This window comes from Micromesistius poutassou (genome assembly GCF_964030765.1).
Source record: "Micromesistius poutassou genome assembly, contig: SCAFFOLD_4033, whole genome shotgun sequence".
Classification (NCBI taxonomy): Eukaryota; Metazoa; Chordata; class Actinopteri; order Gadiformes; family Gadidae; genus Micromesistius; species Micromesistius poutassou.
Window position 1 is genome coordinate 1 of NW_028178330.1, and position 24,244 is coordinate 24,244.

The following is a 24,244-nucleotide window of genomic DNA, read 5'->3' on the forward strand; positions in this document are numbered from 1 at the left end:
ACCACACTGTGGTGTCTGTTATTTACCAATTGTTATTTATTATTTTGTCAATCTGTTCATTCTCTTGAGCGTTTTGTGAATTGTGCTGTATTTTTGTGAGATATCTGTTGCCTTGGCTTCTCTTTTGCATTGTAAATGTTGTTGTTGATGTTGAAGTTGGTGTTTGTGAATTACAATTAGTTTAATGTACATATATCTCTCGCTCTCTATGAGTATGTTTGTGTGTGTGTGTGTGTGTGTGTGTCTGCAGTAAGGAGGAGCAGGGAGGTGCAGCAGTATTTGTAAGTGGTGTTTCCTGCCTCTTATTTGTCTGTGCAGCGCTGTGCTGTCTAGGGGATTAGGCCCTGTGCTCTCTGAACGGCTCATTGATTTTAGACCCCTTAGAGGTTTTGGATACACAAGTTCCCATATGCACAGACACAACACACACACACACACACACACACACACACACACACACACACACACACACACACACACACACACACACACAACGCATGCCTGCACGCACGCTTGGGCACGCACGCACACACACGCACACACACACTCACACACACAAACATACTGCCACACAACAGAATGCAACAGCAAACACACACATCAAACATCTGTTATATATACAATTAAAAACAACACACACACACACACACACACACACACATGCACACACGCACGCACACGCACACACAGGACAGGAGGATCTGTCCAGCTTCGATTTGACTTTGTTAACTTTCACTCAGCCGTATCACGACACGACAAGCCATTCGGCTAGCAACAACTGACTAGCATGTAGGCAAAGAGCCTGAGCGCTACTCAGAGACCTCGCACAGCCCTTTTAATGGTCCATGCCCTATGCGTACGCAAAGACATGCAGTCCTCCTCCCACAGCCTAGCAACGCGTCAGCGTTCTCTGAAGAGCCAACCGTCAAGTTATCCCTAATTGGTTGAGCGTGATGTGGCAGTATAAATGGCAGGCAGACCCTGCAAAGATCCGTGTTGTGAAATATCCGAATATTGATTCGGAAGGTATGAAGGTAGTTCACACATTCCGCTGTGTTCCAATTTGGAAAGGTAAAAGGGTTCAGCTTCTCGACAATTTCTTCGCGGAAATGCGGGTGACGTCGCGTGCCCTTCTCTTCGATGTTCCTCTTTTTTTTTATGTCTGTTACTGATTCAGTCGGAATAAGGGTGAAAATGAACGTGTCAACCTGGTTGTCATGTTTCCGTCACCGCCAACTGGTACCCAGAAATAACCGTGACCGGCCTCAGAGTAATTTGTCCCCGGAATGAATGTGGGTGTTAGTGGTGTTTCCTGTCCACTGGGAAAGGGGCATTATGTTAGAACATAGCCCAGTGTGACGGTTCCCCTTTCAGGAGCACAGAGGAGCTCTCATTAGCCCTGGAAACGAGCCGGAATAACAGTGAGTTTGCTCATCGACGCACCAGCACTATCAGCCTGCAGTCACCATCTGAGGAGTTTTAATGGAAAGCATGCTGTGGTCAATACTGCTCTCTGCTGCAATTTTCCTCCACTCAATTACGTCTAACTTTGCAAAAAAATGCACTACATTGCAATAATATTAGTATAATTATTATAAATTGTCATCCTCCTCAACGCCTCCTTCATCATTCATCCAAGATCCCTGCTGCTATAGCAAGTAATACGTCCTTGTCCGTCCCTGGTGGTCCCTCTAGTCTCCCCATGTTGACAAAGTGGACTAATTTCTTGCTGCAGCTGTGTTGTGTTGTTCTCAGGGATATGAGCCTTAATGAGCGAGGCAGCCTAGAGCCTAGGGCCTGGTATGTGTTGGGGGCAGTGGTGATGGGGGGGGGGGGGGGGGGGGGGTGTGGCGGTGTGGTGGTGGGCAGTCCTATTTTAACCAGCCCATTGTAGTAGTCCCTGAAATACAGAGGCCCTTTCAGCTGGGCCACAGTCAATAGGTTTTAATCAATAGGCAGGCCCCGAGATTGCAATTTGCAGCGGCGCGCGTCTGTGTGTAATGAACCGCTGAGCCAGTGTGTAGAGTGCCACGCTGTCAGTCACACCGAAGGGACCCTCTAATTAGGGTTCATGGATCCCATTGGATAATATGGGGTTGTCCTCCTCCTCCGCCTGTTCTTAACATCTCTTTTGTGTTGTTTGTGTTTTGTATGAAATAGAGAGAGAGAGAGAGAGAGAGAGAGAGAGAGAGAGAGAGAGAGAGAAGAGTGTAATTAGATGTCTTTCCTCGTACACCCCTCCACCCAAGCACACCTCTAAAGGGGGGGAGGAGCGCGTCAAACCGCTGTCATGAATTTTTAACAACCCCGGTCGACTGAGCTCTCCCGGGGGGGAGAGAGTGTGTATGTGTGTGTATGTTTGTGTGTGTGTGTGTGTGTGTGTGTGTGTTATATATATTTCAAACATGCACACACACCCGTACACACACTTGTGTGTGTACGGGTGTGTGTGCATGTTTGAAAGCAGACATAATCATCGCTATGACCTCCTCTATCACTGACCAATGACGAGGTGCATATATTTATTGCTGCGTGTGTGTGTGTGTGTGTGTGTGTGTGCTCACGGGGTTCTGCATGCATGTTGCGAGTGACGCGACTCAACGACGCCGCGGTCCACCGACTCTCACAACAAGTGGCGTTATCCAACGGTGCAAATCACCTCCGTTGGTCTCTCCAGAGGTGGTTTCATGCCCACTCACTGCCTCCCCCCGAAGTCTGTCTCTCTCTCTCTCTCTCTCTCTCTCTCTCTCTCTCTCTCTCTCTCTCTCTCTCTCTCTCTCGCTCTCTCCACACTAAATCATTGATGTTGTGTCTTATGAAACAATCATCGCAAAGCAGCCCAATAGTGACGACAATGCTCTCCCAGTGTTTCCAGAGCCGAGGTGAATTTACGGTTATTTGCGCGCCTGAATAATAGATGAGGACAGTTGTTTTTTTTCCCGGGGATACGATGCTGTGTTTAAAACTAAGCGGCGGAATCCTGAAACGGACCCGCTTTTGTGCGTCTTGATCTTTTACGGTTATTCTTTGGAGGGCAACAAAAACAAACCCGACAAACCTGTGTGAGCTGCATAATTAGAACGCGACAAAAGTGGACAAGTACGAGTGATGGAGCTTGAAGGACATTCAAGCAGAGCCAGAGGTTAAATGGTTTATATATATATATATATATATATATATATAAATTATAAATCTGACCTGGTGAGACACTAAGAAGCAACGGAGCCTTCTGAGAGACTAAGCTGAGACTGAATACTGAAAGACACCTCGCCACTAAAGGAGTGTCTGTGTGTGTGTGTGTGGGGGGTTTAACAGTGTGTATCTGCGTGTGTCTCATGCATGTGTAATTCTCACGTGTGTGTATGTCAGTGTGTGTGTGTGTGTGTGTGTGTGTGTGTGTGTGTGTGTGTGGGGGGGGGGTATGTGTGTCAGTGTCTGTCAGCTTTTCTGGGTGCGTATGTCGGTTTGTGTTTGTGTGAGTGGTGTGTGTGTGTGTGTGTGTGTGTGTGTGTGTGTGTGTGTGTGTGTGTGTGTGTGTGTGTGTGTGGAAGAGTGTATTTTTAGCAGCTGACAGACAGTGCAGAGGAGTTGCAGACAGACTTGGAAGAAAGCCCAGGACGCAAGGCCAGAGAGACAAGATCATTGGCTGAAAATGGCATTAATGGACAGCCGACACACCCACACACACACACACACACACACAAAAAAATACACTCCCTATAAATGGTAAATGGTCCTCATTTATATAGCGCTTTTACACACACACACACACACAGACACACACACCACACACACAACGCACATACACACAAACATCCGAGACACACACACACCCACCCACACACACACACACACACACGTGTAAGGAGGCTGCAAGCAACCATCAGTTATTGCAGTCTATTCCTGGAGGCAATTATAAGGGTGTGGTTTGTGTGCTTAGACCTGTAAAATTAACAAAGTTCCAATGCTTTAATAAAATGGAATCCTTCTGGTATATTAATCATATCTTTCACAGCAACATTTTATCCGTTGTTGCTGTCGTCTGCGGTTAAGTTATCGGATGACGGGTAGCCTACTGATTCAGCTACTAACCACATTGTGCTCTCCCAGGCCAGTGGGTGGAAACAAGCCTGGTTCATGTGTCTGAGTGCTGCTGTGTCTGCTTCAAAGCCCCTCAGACGGGCCTCTTCCTGGATTCCAAATGGGGTAAAATCTACTGGGTACAAATGTGCTGCGGCTCCCTTAGGATTTGCTCTATGCCTGTGTTCTCTTGTTCCATTACTTCTACGCTCGGTTTTTTGGTGGGATATTTATTTTTACACGTGTGTTCCTCAGCAGGATGCACTGAAAGATTTGCTTCGCAAAAAACTTGTGACCACCGTGTCACAGCTAGGACCTCTGTCTGAGCCTGACAACGAGGAGGGATCATCCTCGTGATCCGGTTGCAGGGAACAGGTATAGGAACAGAGATAAAACAAAGGAATGGCTTCAATAGATCAGGCTATAGAATTGATCTAAAACATAGGGGCCAATCAATGAAACATGATGATACGATCAGGAGAAGGAAAATTGGGCAATGAAACAAATCTTAAATCAAAAACATAAAGGATCATGGCTTAGATGGTCAAGTAACATGCTTAATAGGGATGTCCCGATCTCATTTTTTAGCTCCCGATCCGATTCCGATATTTTCATATTGCTCCCGATCCGATCCCGATATTTCCTGATACTGGTTTTCCGATACCGATTTCCGATATCACTTTTTGTGTTGGCATTGACATGCATCCAAGCTGTGCTCAATAGCTTTTATTCTCTCACTTGTAAATAAGAGGTTTTTTTAAAGGGTACGTGTTGGGAACGTTACTAACGGAGTTAGTAACTGAATTACGCTATAATAAAAGTATCTAGTTACCAGGGAAAGTAATTATTTGCGTTACTGTAAAAAAAAAAAAAAAAAGTAGCTTTATAGATGCGTGTGTCGTTGTGGACACGGACGTGTGTCCGCTCCACTTTTCCAACTCGCTAATGGCGGCTGATGCAATAGGACAACAACGACAAACAAACGTAACAATGGAATTATGGGATATATTAAATATGGATCGGCCATGAAATTGAATTAGATCGGCCGATCCCGATTGACCTTAAAAACCCTGTATTGGGCCCGATCCGATCCGGGATCGGGCCATCCCTAATCCCTAACATCCCTAATGCTTAATATATAATATGATCAGATACAATTACATGTGTTCTTTAACACAAAACCAAACAATTCATATGAAGCAGCATTGGTTTAAATAAACTATTTGGCTCTGTTAGGTCTGATTTAAAAGCTATTATATGTGTGTCATCTTTTATAAATCCCTTATCCTTCTGTCAGCAATTAGTGAGTGAAATGACAGCTTGGTAATTTCTGCCCAATCTGGCCATCCTTTCCTTTGATTGGTTTGGGGATTCAAGCTTGCTGATCAATCACATGTGTGTGAAATGCAACTTTGCTCAATGGCAGAGAAACCTATATTGAGGGAGGGACGTTTTCTTGGTTTTCTAGTTTCAAACACTCTCTTCTGCACTTTTTATGCTCTCTCTCTCTCTCTCTGTTTCATCTCTCGCATCTAGACCACAGCACCTTTATCCACAGCATCAGTTATTCTGTTTGTGACAAGAAACGGCGTATTGTCCCACATGGTCCGCCTCAATGACTTCATGGCGTGAAATGCTCCATGGTCATAATGTGTCATCATCGCGGTCTGAATATCAAGTGTGTGTGGCTGAACGTGTATGTGTGCACGCCCCATCGTTGCATGCATGGGTCTGTGAGTGTGGGTGTGGCCCATGCGTGTTTGTGTGCGTGTTCATCGTCACTGAGGGTTTGATGTGTGGGGCTTACTCCCCCGCCTTGATTCAGCACTCGATCAATTGGCACCCTCCCCGGTTGTCCACTTGACTTCTCTGTGTAATCTTGTGTTCCTATGAGTGCTCATCAGGAGATTACCTGCCTCCTGTCTCGCCGTCTTCATGTCCTCTATACGCCGTCGGCTCTGAAACATAACCTTTTTCATTCCCTCTTCTTGATGACGCTCTACAGTTTTAGCCTTAAGCCGGCATCTCCCTTTCGAGTTCAGCCGAGTCGCTGTAGCATCGCCGTGTGGAAGAGCCATGTTTGAAACTCGCAAAGGAATCGCTTTAGGTTTTCCTCCCGTTTCTCGCGCCTCGGTCCTGATTCCACCAAGATTAGGTAGATGAATACTTTATTGATCCACAGGGGGAATTCAAAGTCACAGTAGCGTCAACACGTCACGCACAGCATGTGCATAAATCATAAACAAGATGATAAAAAAATTTAATAAATATCCACATGGATAATATGGATGATACAATATATGCTAAGGTGTTCTTGGATGATGTGACAATATACAAATTAAAAGAGATAAAAACAAACACGTGACGGACAAGCTACTGAGAAGGCTGCCACTCTTCGAGAACGCCGGAAACGAGCCTATACAGTATATGATTCACGCCTCCTTTCTTCATGGATAACAACACCTCGGCTGTCATTCTGCGATTCTCATCATTATTTCTCCTTTCTGTGTCCAGAAACTGGCCACCGCAGCAGAGATCCTGCAGATGGAGCACCAGTGGAAAGATGAGTTTGAGGTAACAAACAGCATACATTTATATTTGTCCGCTCCAAATACAGGGAGATATTGTGACATTTCATTATACGATTGCTATAAATAAATGGTTAACTGCAGAGAACAGTTGATAGAATGTTCCCGGCAATAAACCCTGTTGGCCAATACACTAACTGTTCATTAAATGATATTGGCCATTAAATTCTCATCTATTGTGAATGGCTTCTTGCTTTCTGTGGGTTACTGTGTCATGCTGCTCAACTGCACAGTAAATTGGAGCACATATTATTTTTGGTAGCTGTATGTATTAGCATTGGATTAGCATACTGCTATTTCATTCGCACAAAAAACAAATTAATTCAACATGATCAATTATAGTTGGCTGCATGGCAATATTAGAAAACAGAATAAAGAATTGTATTCAAACTGTTTTACAACTACATTCAATATAGTTGCAGCTGGGAGCATAATTTTTATGCTAAGTTTTGTTTATTTTAGAAGAAATGAAGGAAATTAATCCCTGACAAACCCCCCAACAATTTCTCCCTAGTAATGTATAAGTTTAATATCAGAGAAGGCTTCTGGGCTAACAAATTAATAAAGAAGTGGAAATGAATAACATTGTTGCATAATGTAGCCTATTACTAAATCTCCAAAGTATTGTAGATAGTTTTTAAGTTTTTACCAGTGAATTAATACAGCACTTATTATATTTGTAAATTGCATTAGTAAATTGTAACAGGCCTATTTTCGTAAATTAATAAAATCCTGTCAATGAATTCAAGTCAATTATTTCTTAACTCGTACATGACGGAAGTGTTGAAGTCATTTTGCATGTTTTCTATATTTGTTTATGATGCTAAGGTTATGATGTGATATTGTTTTTGTTTTTGTTAATTGATGTGACCATGTGTATGTCGTGATCTAGAGGTGTGGTGAAGCCCTTTAATCAGGCTCAGGTGCATGCTGAGGAGAGAGTGGAAGGGCAAACTGTTGTTCAACCGCACATCAAACCCTTTTCAAAGCTTTTTTGTTTTTTTATTGACTTTACTTTTGACTTAAAATAATAGTTTTACGATTCCCAGCGAGTGTGTGTTGTCTTTTACTGACCACTCTTACAGGAAGTGCTGTATTTGTAAGCCGTTAAGTGTGTGTGTGCATGATTTCTCCTAACCATCTGGTGTGCACAGGATGGGGAGATTGCCTACTACAACGCAAAGGATAACGTGAGTGTATTCTCTCTTCCACCACCCTTTCATTTCCTCTCCTCTTTCCACACTGTTCATTTCCCTATAGTTCTTTCTCTTTCTTTCTTCTGCATCATTTTCAAATGCTACCGTCTCTGTCGTGTTCACTTCCTCCAAAGGCTGACTGAATATGTTACACACATGGGCATGCACACACACATGCATGCACACACACACACACACATGCATGCACACACACACACACACACACACACACTCCCCCCCCCATCCCTCCCAGGTGACGAGGACTGTGCCATATTTCTACTCTAATTGACGGATGAGATGTATGAGCCGGCTACACGGCTGCTTTATTAACAAACCTCTGTTCACCCTCTCCCTCTCTCTCCAGCTCTCTCTGTCTCTCCTACACACTCCCTCTCTCAATCTCCCTCCATCCCTCTCTATCTCTCTCACACGTACCCTCTCTCTTGTATTCACTCAAACTATTGCCTCTCTCCCTCTCTTTTTCTCCTGCTCTCGCTCTTGCTCGCTCTAGCTCTCTCTCTTTCTCTTTCTCTTTCTCTCTCTCTCTCTTTCTCTTTCTCTCTCTCTTTCTCTCCCATTTCTCTCTCTCTCTCTCTCTCTCTCTTTCTCTCCCCCCCCTCTCTCTCTCTCTCTCTTTCTCTTTCTCTCTCTCTCCCCTTTCGCTCTCTCTCTTTCTCTCTCTCTCTCTCTCTCTCTCTCTCTCTCTCTCTCTCCCTCTCTCTCTCACACAGACACACTATCACACTCTTGATCTCAGTTTCTCTCCTTGTGTTTTTCTCTAAATATATCTCCATTTCATCGTCTCCCTCACGCTCTCTCCGTCTCTCTCCCTCCCCCCCTCTTTCGCTCTCTCCCTCTCCCTCCCGCGCTCGCACCTTTGCGCTGCCTGCTGTCATTTATATCCCTGTCTATATGCTTCTCATTGAGATCGTTCGGTGAATGCTCAGTTACACTCATAAATCTCCAGCTAAGCCACCAGGGGTGCTGGTGATAGTGTGGGGTGTCTACTCCGCTCCGCTGATGAAGTTGATAAGTGGGGAGAGGGGCCGATTGCAACGCATTGTTATTGTACTGTTATTATAGAGTGCGATCGGAGGAGGGATTTGTACACACCCTGTCACTCCGAGGGCATCGTCGCGCGAAAGCACAGGTGTCGCGCATCACACTTATTGTGCGCCTGCTACTTTAATGCCTATATTCATAGATGTAGGCGTTGTCATTTTGGACCCTTTGCTGTGCTATGTCAACATCGCCTCCATACGGGCGAGGGGTGTCGACAAATCCAAGTAAACCAGGGAGCTGTGTCTTTTCCCGGACAAAAAAAGCTATGTTGTTAACATTTCTCAACCGATGTCAATGAGTCGTCTTCATAATTATATTTTATTGTATTATGTATGTTTCATCCGAATAAATATATATGAAAGATATATAGATGTACATATTATTATTTTTACTCTACGTAGATCAGAAATCCTTGCATAAAAACGGCTCATTGAAATCAATTGCGAATTGTTCTAATGCAGATATAACAATCCTCCAGAGAAAAAGCGCAGCTCACCCCGTTTATTTGGGTTTGATTACCTCGCCAAAATGGCGGCCACATTGACGTACGATCCAAAGACCAATGCGGCGTCTCTGTAAATATGCTTTTACGTACACCAGGGAACAGGGACTAGAATTATATTCACTAGTTTAGTTGTGTACCCTTACCCTTTAAAGACAGGAGCAGACCTATGGTGTTATGAGCAACCCTTGTGTTTGTTGCAAATAGTGGATTTGTTGTTTATTGAACGTGTGCTAGCGATGTGATGCTCATTCCTCCGTTGCATGGATCCAGCTTCTTTTGTTGTGATTTGGTGACATTTTTAGAGGAGGATTTGATACAAAATATTTAACATGCTGCCTCATATAATCTCACAGCTGGACGTGAACGAAACCCAAGGCAGGAAGAACCGGATCCGTCCGGAGTTCAGACAGGACTCCTCCTTTAAACGCCTGACCGATCACAACCACACAGCCGTGCACATCCCCACGGACATCTACGATGGCTGTGAGTACACTAGTACTCTATTTCTCTCTCTCTCTCTCTCTCTCTCTCTCTCTCTCTCTCTCTCTCTCTCTCTCTCTCTCTCTCTCTCTCTTTCGTGTACACACACACAGACACACACACACACACACACACACAGACACACACACACACACACACACACACTCACTCAACATGCAACGTGCAAGCAATCCCCAACAAACACACAAATGCGTGCACACACATTCATTGTCACTACCGGTAACCATGGATACTATACAACAAGCCCTAATGAAATGTGGTGCGTGTGTGTGATGACAATGTGCACTTGGTGGGTTGAATCATCATTCACCAAAATGCCACAATGTAATATATGAGGCTTCTCCACTTTCTGTCCCAGGGATTAGGTGTGTGTCCTTGGAATACTCTGAGGCAGGGAGGGCTAGATGCTGTAACTCAGACCATGAGTACATCTCTGACAGAAATATGTATACAGCATTATACATCTACATAAAGCTATATATATACATATCTACATATACACAGGAACACACACACACACACCAACACACGCACCGTTCGATGGCCTCAATAGATGGAGACACGGGGTATAATGTTTGTCCTGGGAGCTGAACGGACACAGGTGTTATTTACCTGCATAGTTTACAATAATGTGTTCCACCTGAGGCCTTCTGACATTAGCCTGGTTCACATCAAATGAAATGCCAGTCCAGAGAATTTGCAGACAGACCCGACTGTGGCCTGAATTATAAATTATGTTTGCATAAGTTTTCGCCTCCGTGTGTGTGTGTGTGTGTGTGTCTGTGTGTGTGTGTGTGGGTGGGTCAGTGTCTACCCTAACGCTGGTTACAAGCCTGTCTCCAAGGAAATTTGGCATCATTTTTGTGATGCCACCCACTTATCGGGTGATTTCACAGACAAATCAAAAACACGGCCATGATTAAAAAAAGGAAAACTCTAGCCCTGGTTCCCCAAATGGAGGTGGTGATTCTGTTGCACAGGTCGGGATTGTTTCACCACGCACAGAACGCTGTTAGTGACGCACCTCTGGACTCACTTTCTCACTTGTTCTCCCCACTCCTCCGTACAACCGCTCCGTAACCACCGTAACGGTGCGCATGTCCTCCCTGCAGCCCCCAGACGTTTAGTTTAGAGTTTTGACAGGGCTTTACCGCCATGTATGTGGGTGGGTTTGAAACGTCGCAGTATCTCTGGTGTGAGTGTGTGGGCTTGGTGTCGTAAGGCCCCTGACACAAGGGGACTCACGGTGATTTGGTTCCTGTGATGAGAATGCATTGGGTTGGCACTGCGGTCAGAGCACAGCCAGGGCTGTGATGTGACCTATAGGAATGGGAGCAGCGACGGTATAGGCATGTGAATTTGTTTCTGTGTGCCTGTATGTGTGCACCCGTGTGTGTGTGTGTGTGTGTGTGTGTGTCTGTGTGTGTTTGTGTATGTGCCTTTGTGTGTGGGTGAGGGATTGTGTGTATGTGCGTATAGGGCTCTGATTGAATGTATGCATGCAGTACTGTCTGTTTTCTGTTGCCAGCGGAAGATTAATGGTTATGGGTTAACAACTCTTTCAAATTGATCTGAAATCTATAAATGTTCAGCACGAAGCTCCTCCTCCCCGGCAGAGAGGACAAAATTGGACCTACCGCGCAAAGTGGGAGGTCAATGGTCCCGGAGTGACTGTAAATAGGATAGATGGTGACGTAAAGATGCCAAGACATCATGCATATGAACTAAGTCAATGACTGAGTTTGTACCTGGAGACACAGGCAGAAAGAGGGGGAGGGAGAGAACATGACGTAATGATAAACAAGAAAAATGGAGGAAAAATGAGATTGAACTGAATATATAATGTTTTAAAACCGCTCTATTTTTTTTTCCAGTAAAACTCCAATATGTAATCTGTGTCCTGGCCGGGGGGCTGTGGATCCGTCATGGAAATGAATCTTCAGGAAGCTATTGGTTACCGTAGCATGAGATACTTCACCTCTCCCGCGTCCGTTTGAGGCTGCCATAGCTGCTTCCTACTGGGGATAACCCACTGGTCTGTGGGTCTGTTCATCTGTCTGTCTGACTATTTTATTCATCTATCTATCTACCTGGCTATCTTTCTGGGATGTATTATAGAGATGTAATCGGCGGTCTGTCTGTCTCTCTATCTCTCCTCTCTGTACATATCGATCAGATGTTATTATATTCACATAGGTATCTGGGGCTTTGTTTAAGCTGTTGGAATGCATTAGCAGTTTTTGCGCACATCAAAGTGTCACGTCCGACTCAGTTCAGTCAACCAATCAATCACACACTGTACACAAACTCTAACACGCCGTGGGAGGGAGAGATATTGGCATAGGGGAAGGATGAGAGAGAGAGAGAGAGAGAGAGAGAGAGAGAGAGAGAGAGAGAGAGAGAGAGAGAGCGAGAGTGTACATTGGGATGAAGACACAAAGGAGGAAGTGGGATTGTGTGTGTGTGTGTGTGTGTGTGTGTGTGTGTGTGTGTGTGTGTGTGTGATGTGACGCTAGCCTGACCTCGAGGTGTCTGGCTGCTGGGTCTTTACATTCATGATGCCTGTCGTCCCTCACGTCAAAGATCAATCTTCAAATGACATACACACACAGGCACGCACACATGCACAAGCACGCATAAGCACACACCCATCCAACTGCACACACACGTACACACCCACCCACGCACACACAAATTGGCAACATACAAATTTTTATAGATTTCGCGTCTTCATTCCCTCTCGGATTGACAGATGCTGTGTACTAAAAGGGCACATTTGGTTGCTGGGCAACCAAAAATAACCACAATCTCAGAGTTGACGACAGATGGACGGATGTAGCCAGTTTCGTAATAAGGCTATCCTATGTGAAGTTACAACGACAGATGGCTGTCTTCCTATAGCTGAACAAGGTCAGTCATCACAATGAAAATAGCCATGTGAATATGAACAATGAGAATATTAGTTGAAGGTCAGAATCCATGGCTTCCTTCTGAGTTACAATTTTGTTACTTTATTGTTATAACGTTCCAATGGAATAGTGTGTGTGGCTGCTGTGGGGTGTGGTGCGTGTGGGCGTTTCACATTGCTTCATGGGTCCCAGTGGTCTAGTGGTGGAGGTCTCCAGTGCTCAATACACACATACGCACGTAGGCACACACACGCACACATGCGCACGCACGCACACACACACGCACACATACCCACACACCCACACGCACATAGGCACACACACACACGCACGCACACACACACACACACACACACACACACACACACACACACACACACACACAGAAACACACAAACATTGCATGTAGACATGTAGCACATTATGTTGATTCTCAGTGTGTCTATTTATATGTGTTTGTGTGTGTCCAGCCACCATCGTGCTGAATGAGCTGTACTGGACGGAGGCGTTGGCAGACGTCTTCAAGAGGAACAGGGAGGACGACCCCACCCTGCTCTGGCAGGTCTTTGGCAGTGCCACGGGATTGGCTCGCTACTTCCCAGGTAACCACACCCACCCGACTATGACCCCAGTAGATACATCCCCAATAGTACATTCCCTTATGTCCCCATTCTGGTCAATTTGTTTGTCAGGTGTTTTTGTGTGTGAGTGTGTGTGTGTGTGTGTGTGTGTGTGTGTGTGTGTGTGTGTGTGTGTGTGTGTGTGTGTGTGTGTGTGCCTCATACATCTGCTGTATCAGCACACATGTTCTAACGTGGCATGCCACGGTGTCATATCATCGTTAGAAGTCTAGAAGTCTCCCACTCCTCCAGTGATAGTGAGTTTTATTTATGCCCTGCAATTTATATTCATAAGATTCTCTGTCATCATGGGTCGCTTTATGAGGAACGTTTATGTATAATATTTATGAAGTTTCATTTGGCCCCGGGAAGCTCCTGCCTGTTCCTATCCCTCCCTCTGTATAGCACACACACGACTAGCACTAGCAAGGCTTCCTTTTATTCTACATTTCTGCTTTTTTAGGTTGTTTTTTTTGCAACAGTATTTTGTCATTTCAATCATTTAATTTCATGTTTTGTCCCGGTTCCAAAGAATCCATGACGGCGATTGACGTGTGGTGTCAAGTCGAGATCACAAGGGCTATGTCAACACTTGACGTCTCGATTTAGAACGTTTGAATATAACCAGTGTCAGAGGGAAGGAAGTGAGCTTAACCAATCGTACACTCTTATACTTTATTGTTAACCTATACACGGTTTACCTTCCCTTAGCTTCGCCATGGATGGACGTGCGCAAGACCCCCAGTAAGATTGACCTGTACGACGTGCGCCGGAGACCATGGTGAGACACATCTCTCCACCCTGAGGACCTCTTCATCCAATAACAAAAAAAATAACAAACCTTGAAAGGAATAACTCCAGTAAAATCAAACGTATACATTCGCAACGTGATTCCTAATCGGGCATTGCAGACGCTCATAAAGACCGTTTTGCACCCAAGGGCGTGGAGACAGTGTTTGTGTGTGTGTGTATTTGCTACGATGAATCTGCTTCACGTACGATAATTGTCGTTGCCTTAGGTACATCCAAGGTGCTGCCTCACCCAAAGACATGCTGATCCTGGTGGATGCGTGAGTGACTCCGCACACACACACACACACACACACACACCCAAGACACACACACACACACACACACACACACACACAGGTGCACCATCTCGACCATTGATCTCTTTGCTTTGTTATCATCACATCATGATAGCGCCTGATTAGAATGTAACACTCGCCACTGTCTGCCTCCGGTCCATATTTCCCAGAGGCGGAGGAGGTTCTTAATTACATTCAGAGGAAAGCTCAGCGAAGGGATAATTGAGAGTGGGAGGAGGTCGTTGCAGCCAGCCAGAGAGAGAGAGGAGAAGACGAGGGGATTATGACTTCTGGGGGGGGGGGGGGTCTTTGTTTCTTCATGCAGGAGCGGCAGCGTGTCGGGCTTGACGCTCAAGCTCATTCGGACCTCCGTGATTGAGATGCTGGACACCCTGTCCGACGACGATTACGTCAACGTGGTCTACGTGAGTACTACTCGGCGGCAGCTGCTCCGTGATGTGACGGGGGGGGGGTCTTGAAGTCGTTGTGGGTTTCACACTCCATGATTGATCGGCGTCAAGGGGTTACTCATCACAAGGTGTGACCTCGGGAGGGGGGAGGTCACACCTCCTGGGTTGTCACCTCCCGGGTTGTGTCACACCTCCACCTCCTGGGTTACCAGGAGGTGGTTCCTCTGAGGAGGGGAAGGGGGGGGGGGGCTGGGTTGCAGGGGAGGGTCTTTTAAGAGGAAGGCGAATGGGGAAATTGAGATGTGGAATTAGAAATGTTGCTGACGGAGAATTCTCCAGTAAACGGGTGTTATGTCTCTCACGCACGCACACACAGACACACACACAGGTGAGGTGAGATGGATGAGGAGTAATGAAATATGGATTTCTCCTGGGCTTGCTACTGTGAAACAGGTCTGTAATGAAAGAGCCAATAGAACTCTATTGGCTGGACAGGATTAAACCCTGCCTTACATGCCCCCCCCAACCCGACCATTTACCAGAGCGGGCGCGCTTGTGTGTGTGTGCGTGTGTGTGTGCATGTGTGCATGCGTGTGTGTGTGTGTGTGTGTGTGTGTGTGTGTGCGTGCATGCAGGCATGCGTGTACACCTGTGTTGGTGTGTGTGTGTGTCTAAAAGGGATGAAAGTGTCCCTGAGCACCTGAAACCAGAGTGCCTAGTCACTGGACACATCTGTCCAGCCATTCATCACCACCTCCATCTCTCCATCTCCTCACCATTCATCACTCACTCACAGCACTCTGCTGCATTTCACCGTGCGGCCACGACCATCTCTTCTGTCAATAAAGGGTTTCTCCATTTCTCTCTCTCTCTCTCTCTCTCTCTCTCTCTCTCTCTCTCACTCACTCTCACTATCTCTGTCTCTTTCTCTCTCCTTTCTCTACATCTCTCTCGCTTTATTTTAAAAGAACCGCCCTACTTTTTATTTATAAATTTCTAACAACTCTTCTCAAACACAGATCTGTTGGCTCTTCCCTTCCCTTCTCTCTCGCTCTTTCTCTCTGTATATATGCATTTATCTTGTGTTAATGTAAAGCAGGAGATTATACACAGATCTAATTGTGCAGGTATGAATGTATGTAGTTGTCTGCTGATGGATTAATGAGCGTGGATTGCTGGGTGTTAGAAGTTGACTGGGGGCCGGCCACACACACACACGCATGCACGCACACACACACACACACACACACACACACACACACACACACACACACACACACACACACACACACACACACAACCCTATGTCTGAGGCCTTAAGGGTGTTGTAACCTGACACTAAATCATTCATCGCTGATATTACCCATTAATCCTCACTCATTAACAGAAGCCCAGGGACCAGCTTGGCATTTGGTCAAAGAAGATGTTCACAGACACACACAACCATGCGCGCACACACACACACACACACACACACACACACACACACACGCACACACGCACACACACGCACACGCACACACCCCATGGACTGGTGGACAGATGCAGATGGCAGGTCTCTGTCTCTCTTGCTCACGCTCCTACTCTCGCCTTCTCTCTCGACCGAGTCTTTGAAATCCCTGGTCCTCTACCATTTCAACCTGCCAAATCCTAACTCCTTAGGGACAGTGTCACTGCATTCCAGTCAGTCCAGTGGACCAAGCAGGGCCGAGCAGAGCAGTGACTCCACCGGGATTGGGGCTTGTGCAGATTACTCCCCTTCTCCACCTCCCGTGTGCCACTACTAATCCCCCCTTAGTCCCCAAAACCTGAACCCTCACACAAACAGACACAGGGACCCGCTGTAATAGGATCACAAGAAAGTAAGGGGAATTGAGATATGAGATATTATTCAACTCCCAACGGGGACGCACTGGAAGACCAAACAATGTGTGTGTGTGTGCATTGTTTGGTCTTCAAGTGCATGCACACACACACACACACAGACAGCCACACCTCAGTATTTGCAAGACCCATCCTTCATTTGCAGCATTTGTCAACAAGCCTCAATAGCGCAATATTGCCCTTAGTCCCTTTGGCGGCTACTGTCAATGGATATGGGAACACACACACACACACACACACACACACACACACACACACACACACACACACACACACACATACACACACACACACACACACACTGTCACGTATCAAAACGTAACATCAAGCACAACACACAAGCACGCCTATGCGGATGGCCACCCAGTGAGACGGCTATCAGTGCACTGCTATCTGCATGGCCGTGTGGATCTGTAGTTCCCCAGTGCCTCTGAGCCCCAGAGACACATTGGCCAGGCGTGATCGATGAGTTGCAGTGTTGTTCTCGCAGGGTTCCCGAAACACAGAGAAACCGCAAAAGGGCTGCACCGCGCTGCCCTTTGGTTCTGTGTTTTTTCTCTTTCCTGTGTGTCTTCTTCTTTCCGTCTTTCTGTCTTCATCTCCATGCATGTGCCTGTCTGTTGTGTGTGTGTGTGTGTGTGTGTGTGTGTGTGTGTGTGTGTGTGTGTGTGTGTGTGTGTGTGTGTGTGTGTGTGTGTGTGTGTGTGTTTGTGTGTGTGTGTGTGTGTGTGTGTGGGGGTGTGTGCGTATCAGTGTTAGACATTGTGCTCATCTCCGGTTAGATTGTGTTCTTAAAAACCTGGCTCCTTTTCTTCCGAAGCGAACGGTGTTTCCATGGGTACCAGATCACTGAGCTTGCAGGATGTGGAGCAATTAGTGACTCCTGATGAATGTGTCTGTTTACCACTGACTCATTATAGCCAAGGCCAAACACAGATATGGGTGGATGGAAGTGTGTGTGTGTGTGTGTGTGTGTGTGTGTGTGTGTGTGTGTGTGTGTGTGTGTGTCCGCGCTTGAGGACAGTTTCATAGAAATGAGTATCCTTGTGTTTTGTGATGCTGGGGCTTTTTTTGGGGTTCATGGTTGGCAACTCTGCCTCTAGTCGTGTCCTCAAATGCTATTTAGTAATTATAATCATAACAATCCATCTATACAGCGCTTTTCAAGACAGCCGATGTGCTTTACATAGGATGGAGCTCGAGACCTAGCTAGACACCAGAGACTCAAGACCGATCTCCTTGTGTTCACTGGTTTGCCTCCCAGTTCAACACCAGGGTAGAGATAGCGGGCTGCTTCGACCACCTGGTCCAGGCCAACGTCAGGAACAAGAAGCTGCTGAAAGATGCCGTCCAGGAGATCAAAGCCAAGGGCATCACCAACTACACCAAAGGATTTGAGTTTGCTTTCGAGCAACTCTCCGTGGTGAGAATATGTTTTCATGCAAATGCAGAATGATGCAATATAAGGTGTATGTGGATGAGAGGTCAACAGTGAGACAATAGTGTGTGAATAAGGGGCAGGGAAAGGGGGGTCACTACAATGAGAGCAATGATCAATGATATGCATAGGATGCATACAATGATTCTCCTTTGAATTCTGCAAAAAATGGTCAAACACTGCCATCTGGTGGTGGACCATGTTGTCACCCTCTCTATGTCTGCGTTTGCTCTGGCTACTCAGCTATTCGATCTGCGTATTTGGGACAGGATGAGGGTGATTAAAAAAATGTTTTTTTAATTTGAAAAACCTTTAATTTAAAAAAAATGGAATTAAAAAACTGCCATATGTGGGGTCAAATACCAAGCCATATCTATCCCCTGACTCACCGGAAATAGTCCGGAGAGAGGTAGTCGATGAGCATGTTTGACTTCTTACATCCAACATGTTGGGGAATGCAATTGTAAAACCTGTTACACCTCTTAATAAACCTGTGTTAAACTGCTGCATGGTATTGTAATAACTGCATTCCACACTCTCACAACACTTGTTCTATATAAGTCGTGTCCTCTGGGTGAACAGTGAACACAAACTCCTTGTCCTTGAAGCATAGAAAAGTCGACGACACGAGCGCAACATGCACTCCGTCACGAGCCGCGACCGCTTGTTAGCATGCCAACCGTATCCACATTCACGTACGACACTCTGTGCCCTTACGTTTATATGTACGTGTCAACACATTACAAACAAACAAACAAGCATGATACCAATATGCAATGTACTGTGAACCCGAGAGCCAACGTTCTTGGCTTCTACGGAGTGTGATTACCCTTAAGCCACCCACAGCATGGAACGATATTACCAGTGTGCATTCACGGCTCACAGCCGTGGAAGCGGTGGTCACGGAATTGTATCTTCCGGTATGGAGTTGCCATTGTGTTTGTTTTGGTGTCGGTTCAACGTCATTGTCGGGAGATGCCGGCGTGATGCGCGTGTTGTTCTCTGTTTAGACAAACGTCAGCAGAGCCAACTGCAACAACATCATCATGCTGTTTACGGACGGGGGAGAGGAGAGAGCTCAGGCCATCCTGGAGAAATACAACACTGACAAGAAAGTAGGTAAACACACACGCAGGCACACAGACACAGACGCACGCACGCACACACACACACACACACACACACACACACACACACACACACACACACACACACGTGCGCACAGACACACGCAGGCAGACACACACATGCACACTTGCACAAACAAACACAGATGCCAAAACAAACACACACACACACACACACACACACACACACACACAATAGCTTATGAAACAGTAGGCTGAGTGAGTTACTTTAATGTGGGTTGATGGGCTCTCTCCACAGTTTTACAAGACACAGCTTTTTGGAGCTCCCTGTGGATTTGATCTTCCGTCTGCACATCCTTTCTAAAGCATCCACGTGTGTGTGTGTGTGTGTGTGTGTGTGTGTGTGTGTATTTTCCTTGTGCAAATTCTCTGGAGTAGAAACACAAATACTTTACATGCATAGATGCACACATGTATAATTGATCCATATACACTATGATCTATTATTCTGCATAGGTCCCTGTTAGCTCAACTAATACCGGTACCTCACATTTCTGAGTGTCTATATATATATATATATAATATATATATATATATATTTTCGTTAAATACAATCATCTGAATGTGCGATGCCACCACTACACCGTCAATGGAACTATATAAACTAACTATTTATGGAACACAGAAATTCTTCATTCCAAAATAATCTAAAATAACATGATGGGACCTACGTCCGACTGTGCGTGTTTTCTACTGTGTTCAGCCCGGGAACACACTCAAAGATACATATAGCCCGATGTTAACCCTCATTTTGGCCCCTTTGCACTGCTCTGCTCCAAAATAGGGCAGGTCACTCTGAACACTGGGTCCATATAATCGTGTACTGTGCGGGGGTTTAGGATTCACATCTGTAGCCTGCAGATTAAGCCTGCGGACGATCCCAGTCGTAAATACCACGTTTCATATTTACGACTGGAGCAGGGACCGATTCCGACCGTGATCCCTGCGTTTGGGTCAGCCGTTAAATCGTGTCCTCATCGTGACCGATCTGTTTCTTCCAGTCGAGCTGGGGTTGCGCAAGTCTTGTCTGGCGCGTCCCAGGCTGTTTAACTGTGCTGTCCTGTTGCAGGTGAGGGTGTTCACCTTCTCCGTGGGCCAGCACAACTATGACAAAGGACCCATCCAGTGGATGGCATGTGCCAATAAAGGTACGGCGTGCGAGAACACCGTTATATCCAGGTTGTTATGCTACTCCTAATAGCACTGCGGCTACTGTACAACACTAGAGTTAGTAAAATACAGTCGTGAAATTCCTCTACCCGGGCTCCATTGTAGCATATCGTAGTGCATGGTGCTTTCTAATAGGGATGCCAGCCGTATTTTCTATCTATTGCACCCTCAAGCTGTTCTGCCCCGCAGGCAAGTATCACATTTCTGCGCTCATCTTTTATTATGATGACTGTTTTCCAGGATACTTTTACGAGATTCCTTCCATCGGCGCCATCCGAATAAACACGCAGGTGAATTTGCTGCTAGGATTTTACTGCATAATGGAGCCCTACTTACGTTAATGTGTCTTCATGTAATGTATTGAATTGTCAGTAAGAAGTGTGTGTGTGTGTGTGTGTGTGTGTGTGTGTGTGTGTGTGTGTAGGAGTATTTGGATGTGCTGGGGAGACCCATGGTGCGTGCGGGTCAGCAGGCCAAGCAGGTCCAGTGGACCAATGTCTACCTGGATGCTCTGGTAGGACTTTACAGTGAAGGATCTATCCTTCAATACCGTTTCCTGGTCCAGGTTATGTTGTATAACATTTATTATTGCCTTTATGTTGGTGTGTTGTTAGTATTTACAAATGAGGGTAACAACCTCAACCTTTAAAGAGTGTTCCATAATTTCACTCATAAAAGGGAACGCTTTGCTATTTTCAAATGTTTCTAGTCAGTGCTGCTTCATACACGTTTGGAAAATATGAAAAATATATACTCTGTTTCCACAAAAATGTGCAAAAAGTTGGACGACTGACATAACTTTTTTCGAAACAGACCAATAGAGAGAATGTTAATCCCGCACCAAATTCCAGTCCAGCTACGAGTTGTACGATGTCTCAAGGGCGACCACATGCGTGTGAAGCAGTACTTTTTGTTAGTATATTAGACAGTTCCCCTCTAATAACACACCAATAGAACACAGTTCCTCCTCATCTCCAGGAACTGGGGCTGGTCATTACAGGCACACTGCCAGTGTTCAACAGGACCAGAAGCAGAGATGATACAAATGGAGAGGTACAGGCCAGTACAGCGACACAATTTATAGAGCCCTGGGCTGACCAGTGAGCTCATGCATATATTCTCTTTGTTCTCTGACTCCATCTCTCTCTCTCTCTCTCTCTCTCTCTCTCTCTCTCTCTCTCTCTCTCTCTCTCTCTCTCTCTCTCTCTCTCTCTCTCTCTCTCTCTTTATCTGCCTCTCTGTATCTCTGTCTCTCTGTCTGTCTCACCCTCTCTGTCTCTGTCTGTATGTCTTTCTGTCCATCTCTCTGGCCCTCTATCTGTCTCTCTGTCCCTCTGTCGTTCCGTCTCTCTGTCTCTCTCTCTTTCTTTCTGTCCCTGTGTCTCTCTTTTTGTCTTCCTGTCTCTCTGTGTGTCTCTCTGTCTCTCTGTTAAAGACCCAGAACCAATTGATTCTCGGGGTGATGGGGATCGATGTGTCGCTGAACGACATCAAGAAACTAACGCCACGATTCACTGTGAGTAGGAGCAGGGACGCACATGCACACACACACACACACATGCACGCACACGCACATGCACACACACACACACACACACACACACACACACACCGACACACACACACACACACACACACACAGTCTGTCAAGTCAAAGAAGAGTTCATGGTGTGCTCTCTGTGAGTGAAATTATAAAGTATTGTAATGAAATGTGTCAGTCTTACTTGACATCTTCGTGACCACAGATGATATTAGTTTCTGCAGAAGCCTATGCAGCCTTTTCCCCCACAATAATCCTCTGAGCTGGAGGCCTAACGGTATTTTTTTAAACATATATTACTAGGAACGGCGCCGTCTTTGGGTGTGGGGATCATAACTATGCATATCTGTCCTCTTTCCTCTGGGTTCAGATCGGGCCAAACGGATACTACTTTGCCATCGACCCAAACGGGTACGTCCTGCTGCATCCCAACCTTCAGCCCAAGGTAGGTCATCCTCCTCTTCGTCCACTACACGTCGTGCACACTGCGTTTGTTTCGTCCACAACACCCGAATGAAACGTCCTCCAGCCCACCAGTCCTCCAGAGAAGAATGAAACAGTAGCCAGGCAGAGGGTCCCTGACAAACGTTTCCAATAAAGAGCATGATTGGATGTCATCTGGCTGCAGATGTCAGCCAGAAGGTTGCTCATTACCGTTTGACATGTATTAGCGAGAGAGCTGGCAGCCAACTGTCATACGTGTTGAGTATATAATGAAATAAATGGGCTGACGATTCTGCCAAAGCCTTTTAACATTCCATGTACATTTTTATATGATTTTCACCGAGATGAGAGGGTGCCATGATCCTGAGGGAATAATTAAGGCTAGGTTACCGAGACCTGAACTGCTATTCAAATCATCTATAGTATATTTTCTCTGACAAAACTCATAAAAAAATTGTCATTCTCTTCAGTGAACTTTAAAGGACCAAAGAAAACCTTCACTCAGAAACTTTTTATTTATTTAAAGATACCAATATACCCCTCTGAGTCATCTTGAATAAAGTGTCAAAGCAGGAAAATACATTGCAGACATTTTGAACAAAAAAAGTCCTGAATCAGAGTAACTATCTTGTTAGTCATTGCTCGCTACTGATTGTTTGAATAAAGACCTTTATAACAGAGGTGTGATAGTCGGGGCCCACACAGGTGTATCTTATAACCTGTTTGCATCCGTACCTGGTTATAATGGCCTATTTGAGTGTTGTTTGAGTGTTGTTTGAGTGTTAAAGTTACATATGCTACAACACGTCACAGTTGGCCCTTGCCTTTCTTGTGGAGGGCCCCTGTGCTGACCTTTTACTTGAGATCAATGTAACAGTATGTGTAGCCCATGGCAAGTATGAATATGTGAACCCTGGGTTCACTTATTCATACTTGCCATGGGCTTATGTCACCATTATATCACCATTAGGTCATAACCCATCATCCAGTAAGACCTTGACCCAGCTTCACGTAGCGTAAGCCTTAGCCTGCAGGCGTTGGTTTCTCTGGGCAGGCAGTGCTGCGTCCATGTGCTACCCAGGCTTGGAGGGCTCTGGGTTGGGGGTTAATTCTTGAAAATTTAAACAGGCCCCATCCTTTGGGATCCGCGTCCACATCTCATGTCATCAGACGTATCCAACTGTGATCAGCAGTGACACACATAATGGATCGAATCTCGCGTCACCTTAAGAGTGTGAGAGAGTGTGTTGCTATTTTGGTGTGTGCGTGCGTGTGCATGTGTGTGTGTGTGTGCATGTGTGTGTTTGTGCTCTACATGTGTATGTGTACATGTGTGGCCATCCACAGTGTTTCTGTACTCTGTGCACTAGAAGCGGATCCGTCAAAGGCAGCTCAGACTCAGTAATATGTTTGCTGCCAGCTTCCATGAGGTGAGACTGTAGAGGTGGATGCAGAAGTAGTCTCTACTGCAGTGCCTGTAGATTCCCAGGTAGAAATAGAAAAACAGCCAGCTTCCCTGGTAACAATACAGCTTCTGTAAACCTTGACATCTTAGTATAAACTTTTCCCTTGACTCACCTTTGAGTGGTGGAATCATTGTTGAATTCCTCTGTTAAAAATAGTCAAATAAAAACTTACCACACACACACATGCGCATACAC

The 24,244-nt window shown here is 45.7% G+C and overlaps 1 protein-coding gene across 1 annotated transcript; it reads left to right on the plus strand.

The window, feature by feature from the left end:
- Window positions 1-6,594: 6,594 nt before the first annotated feature.
- Window positions 6,595-24,013, plus strand: LOC311374613 (voltage-dependent calcium channel subunit alpha-2/delta-1-like; the record flags this gene model as incomplete). The annotated part of the gene is made up of 16 exons (XM_084490415.1): window positions 6,595-6,654; window positions 7,823-7,858; window positions 9,785-9,914; window positions 13,312-13,443; window positions 14,173-14,242; window positions 14,481-14,531; window positions 14,875-14,974; window positions 18,108-18,266; window positions 19,292-19,396; window positions 20,499-20,577; window positions 20,840-20,889; window positions 21,024-21,113; window positions 21,578-21,652; window positions 22,035-22,115; window positions 22,510-22,584; window positions 23,954-24,013. Coding segments are annotated over 16 exons (1,353 nt in total), but the record flags the coding sequence as incomplete, so codon positions are not given.
- Window positions 24,014-24,244: the final 231 nt, after the last annotated feature.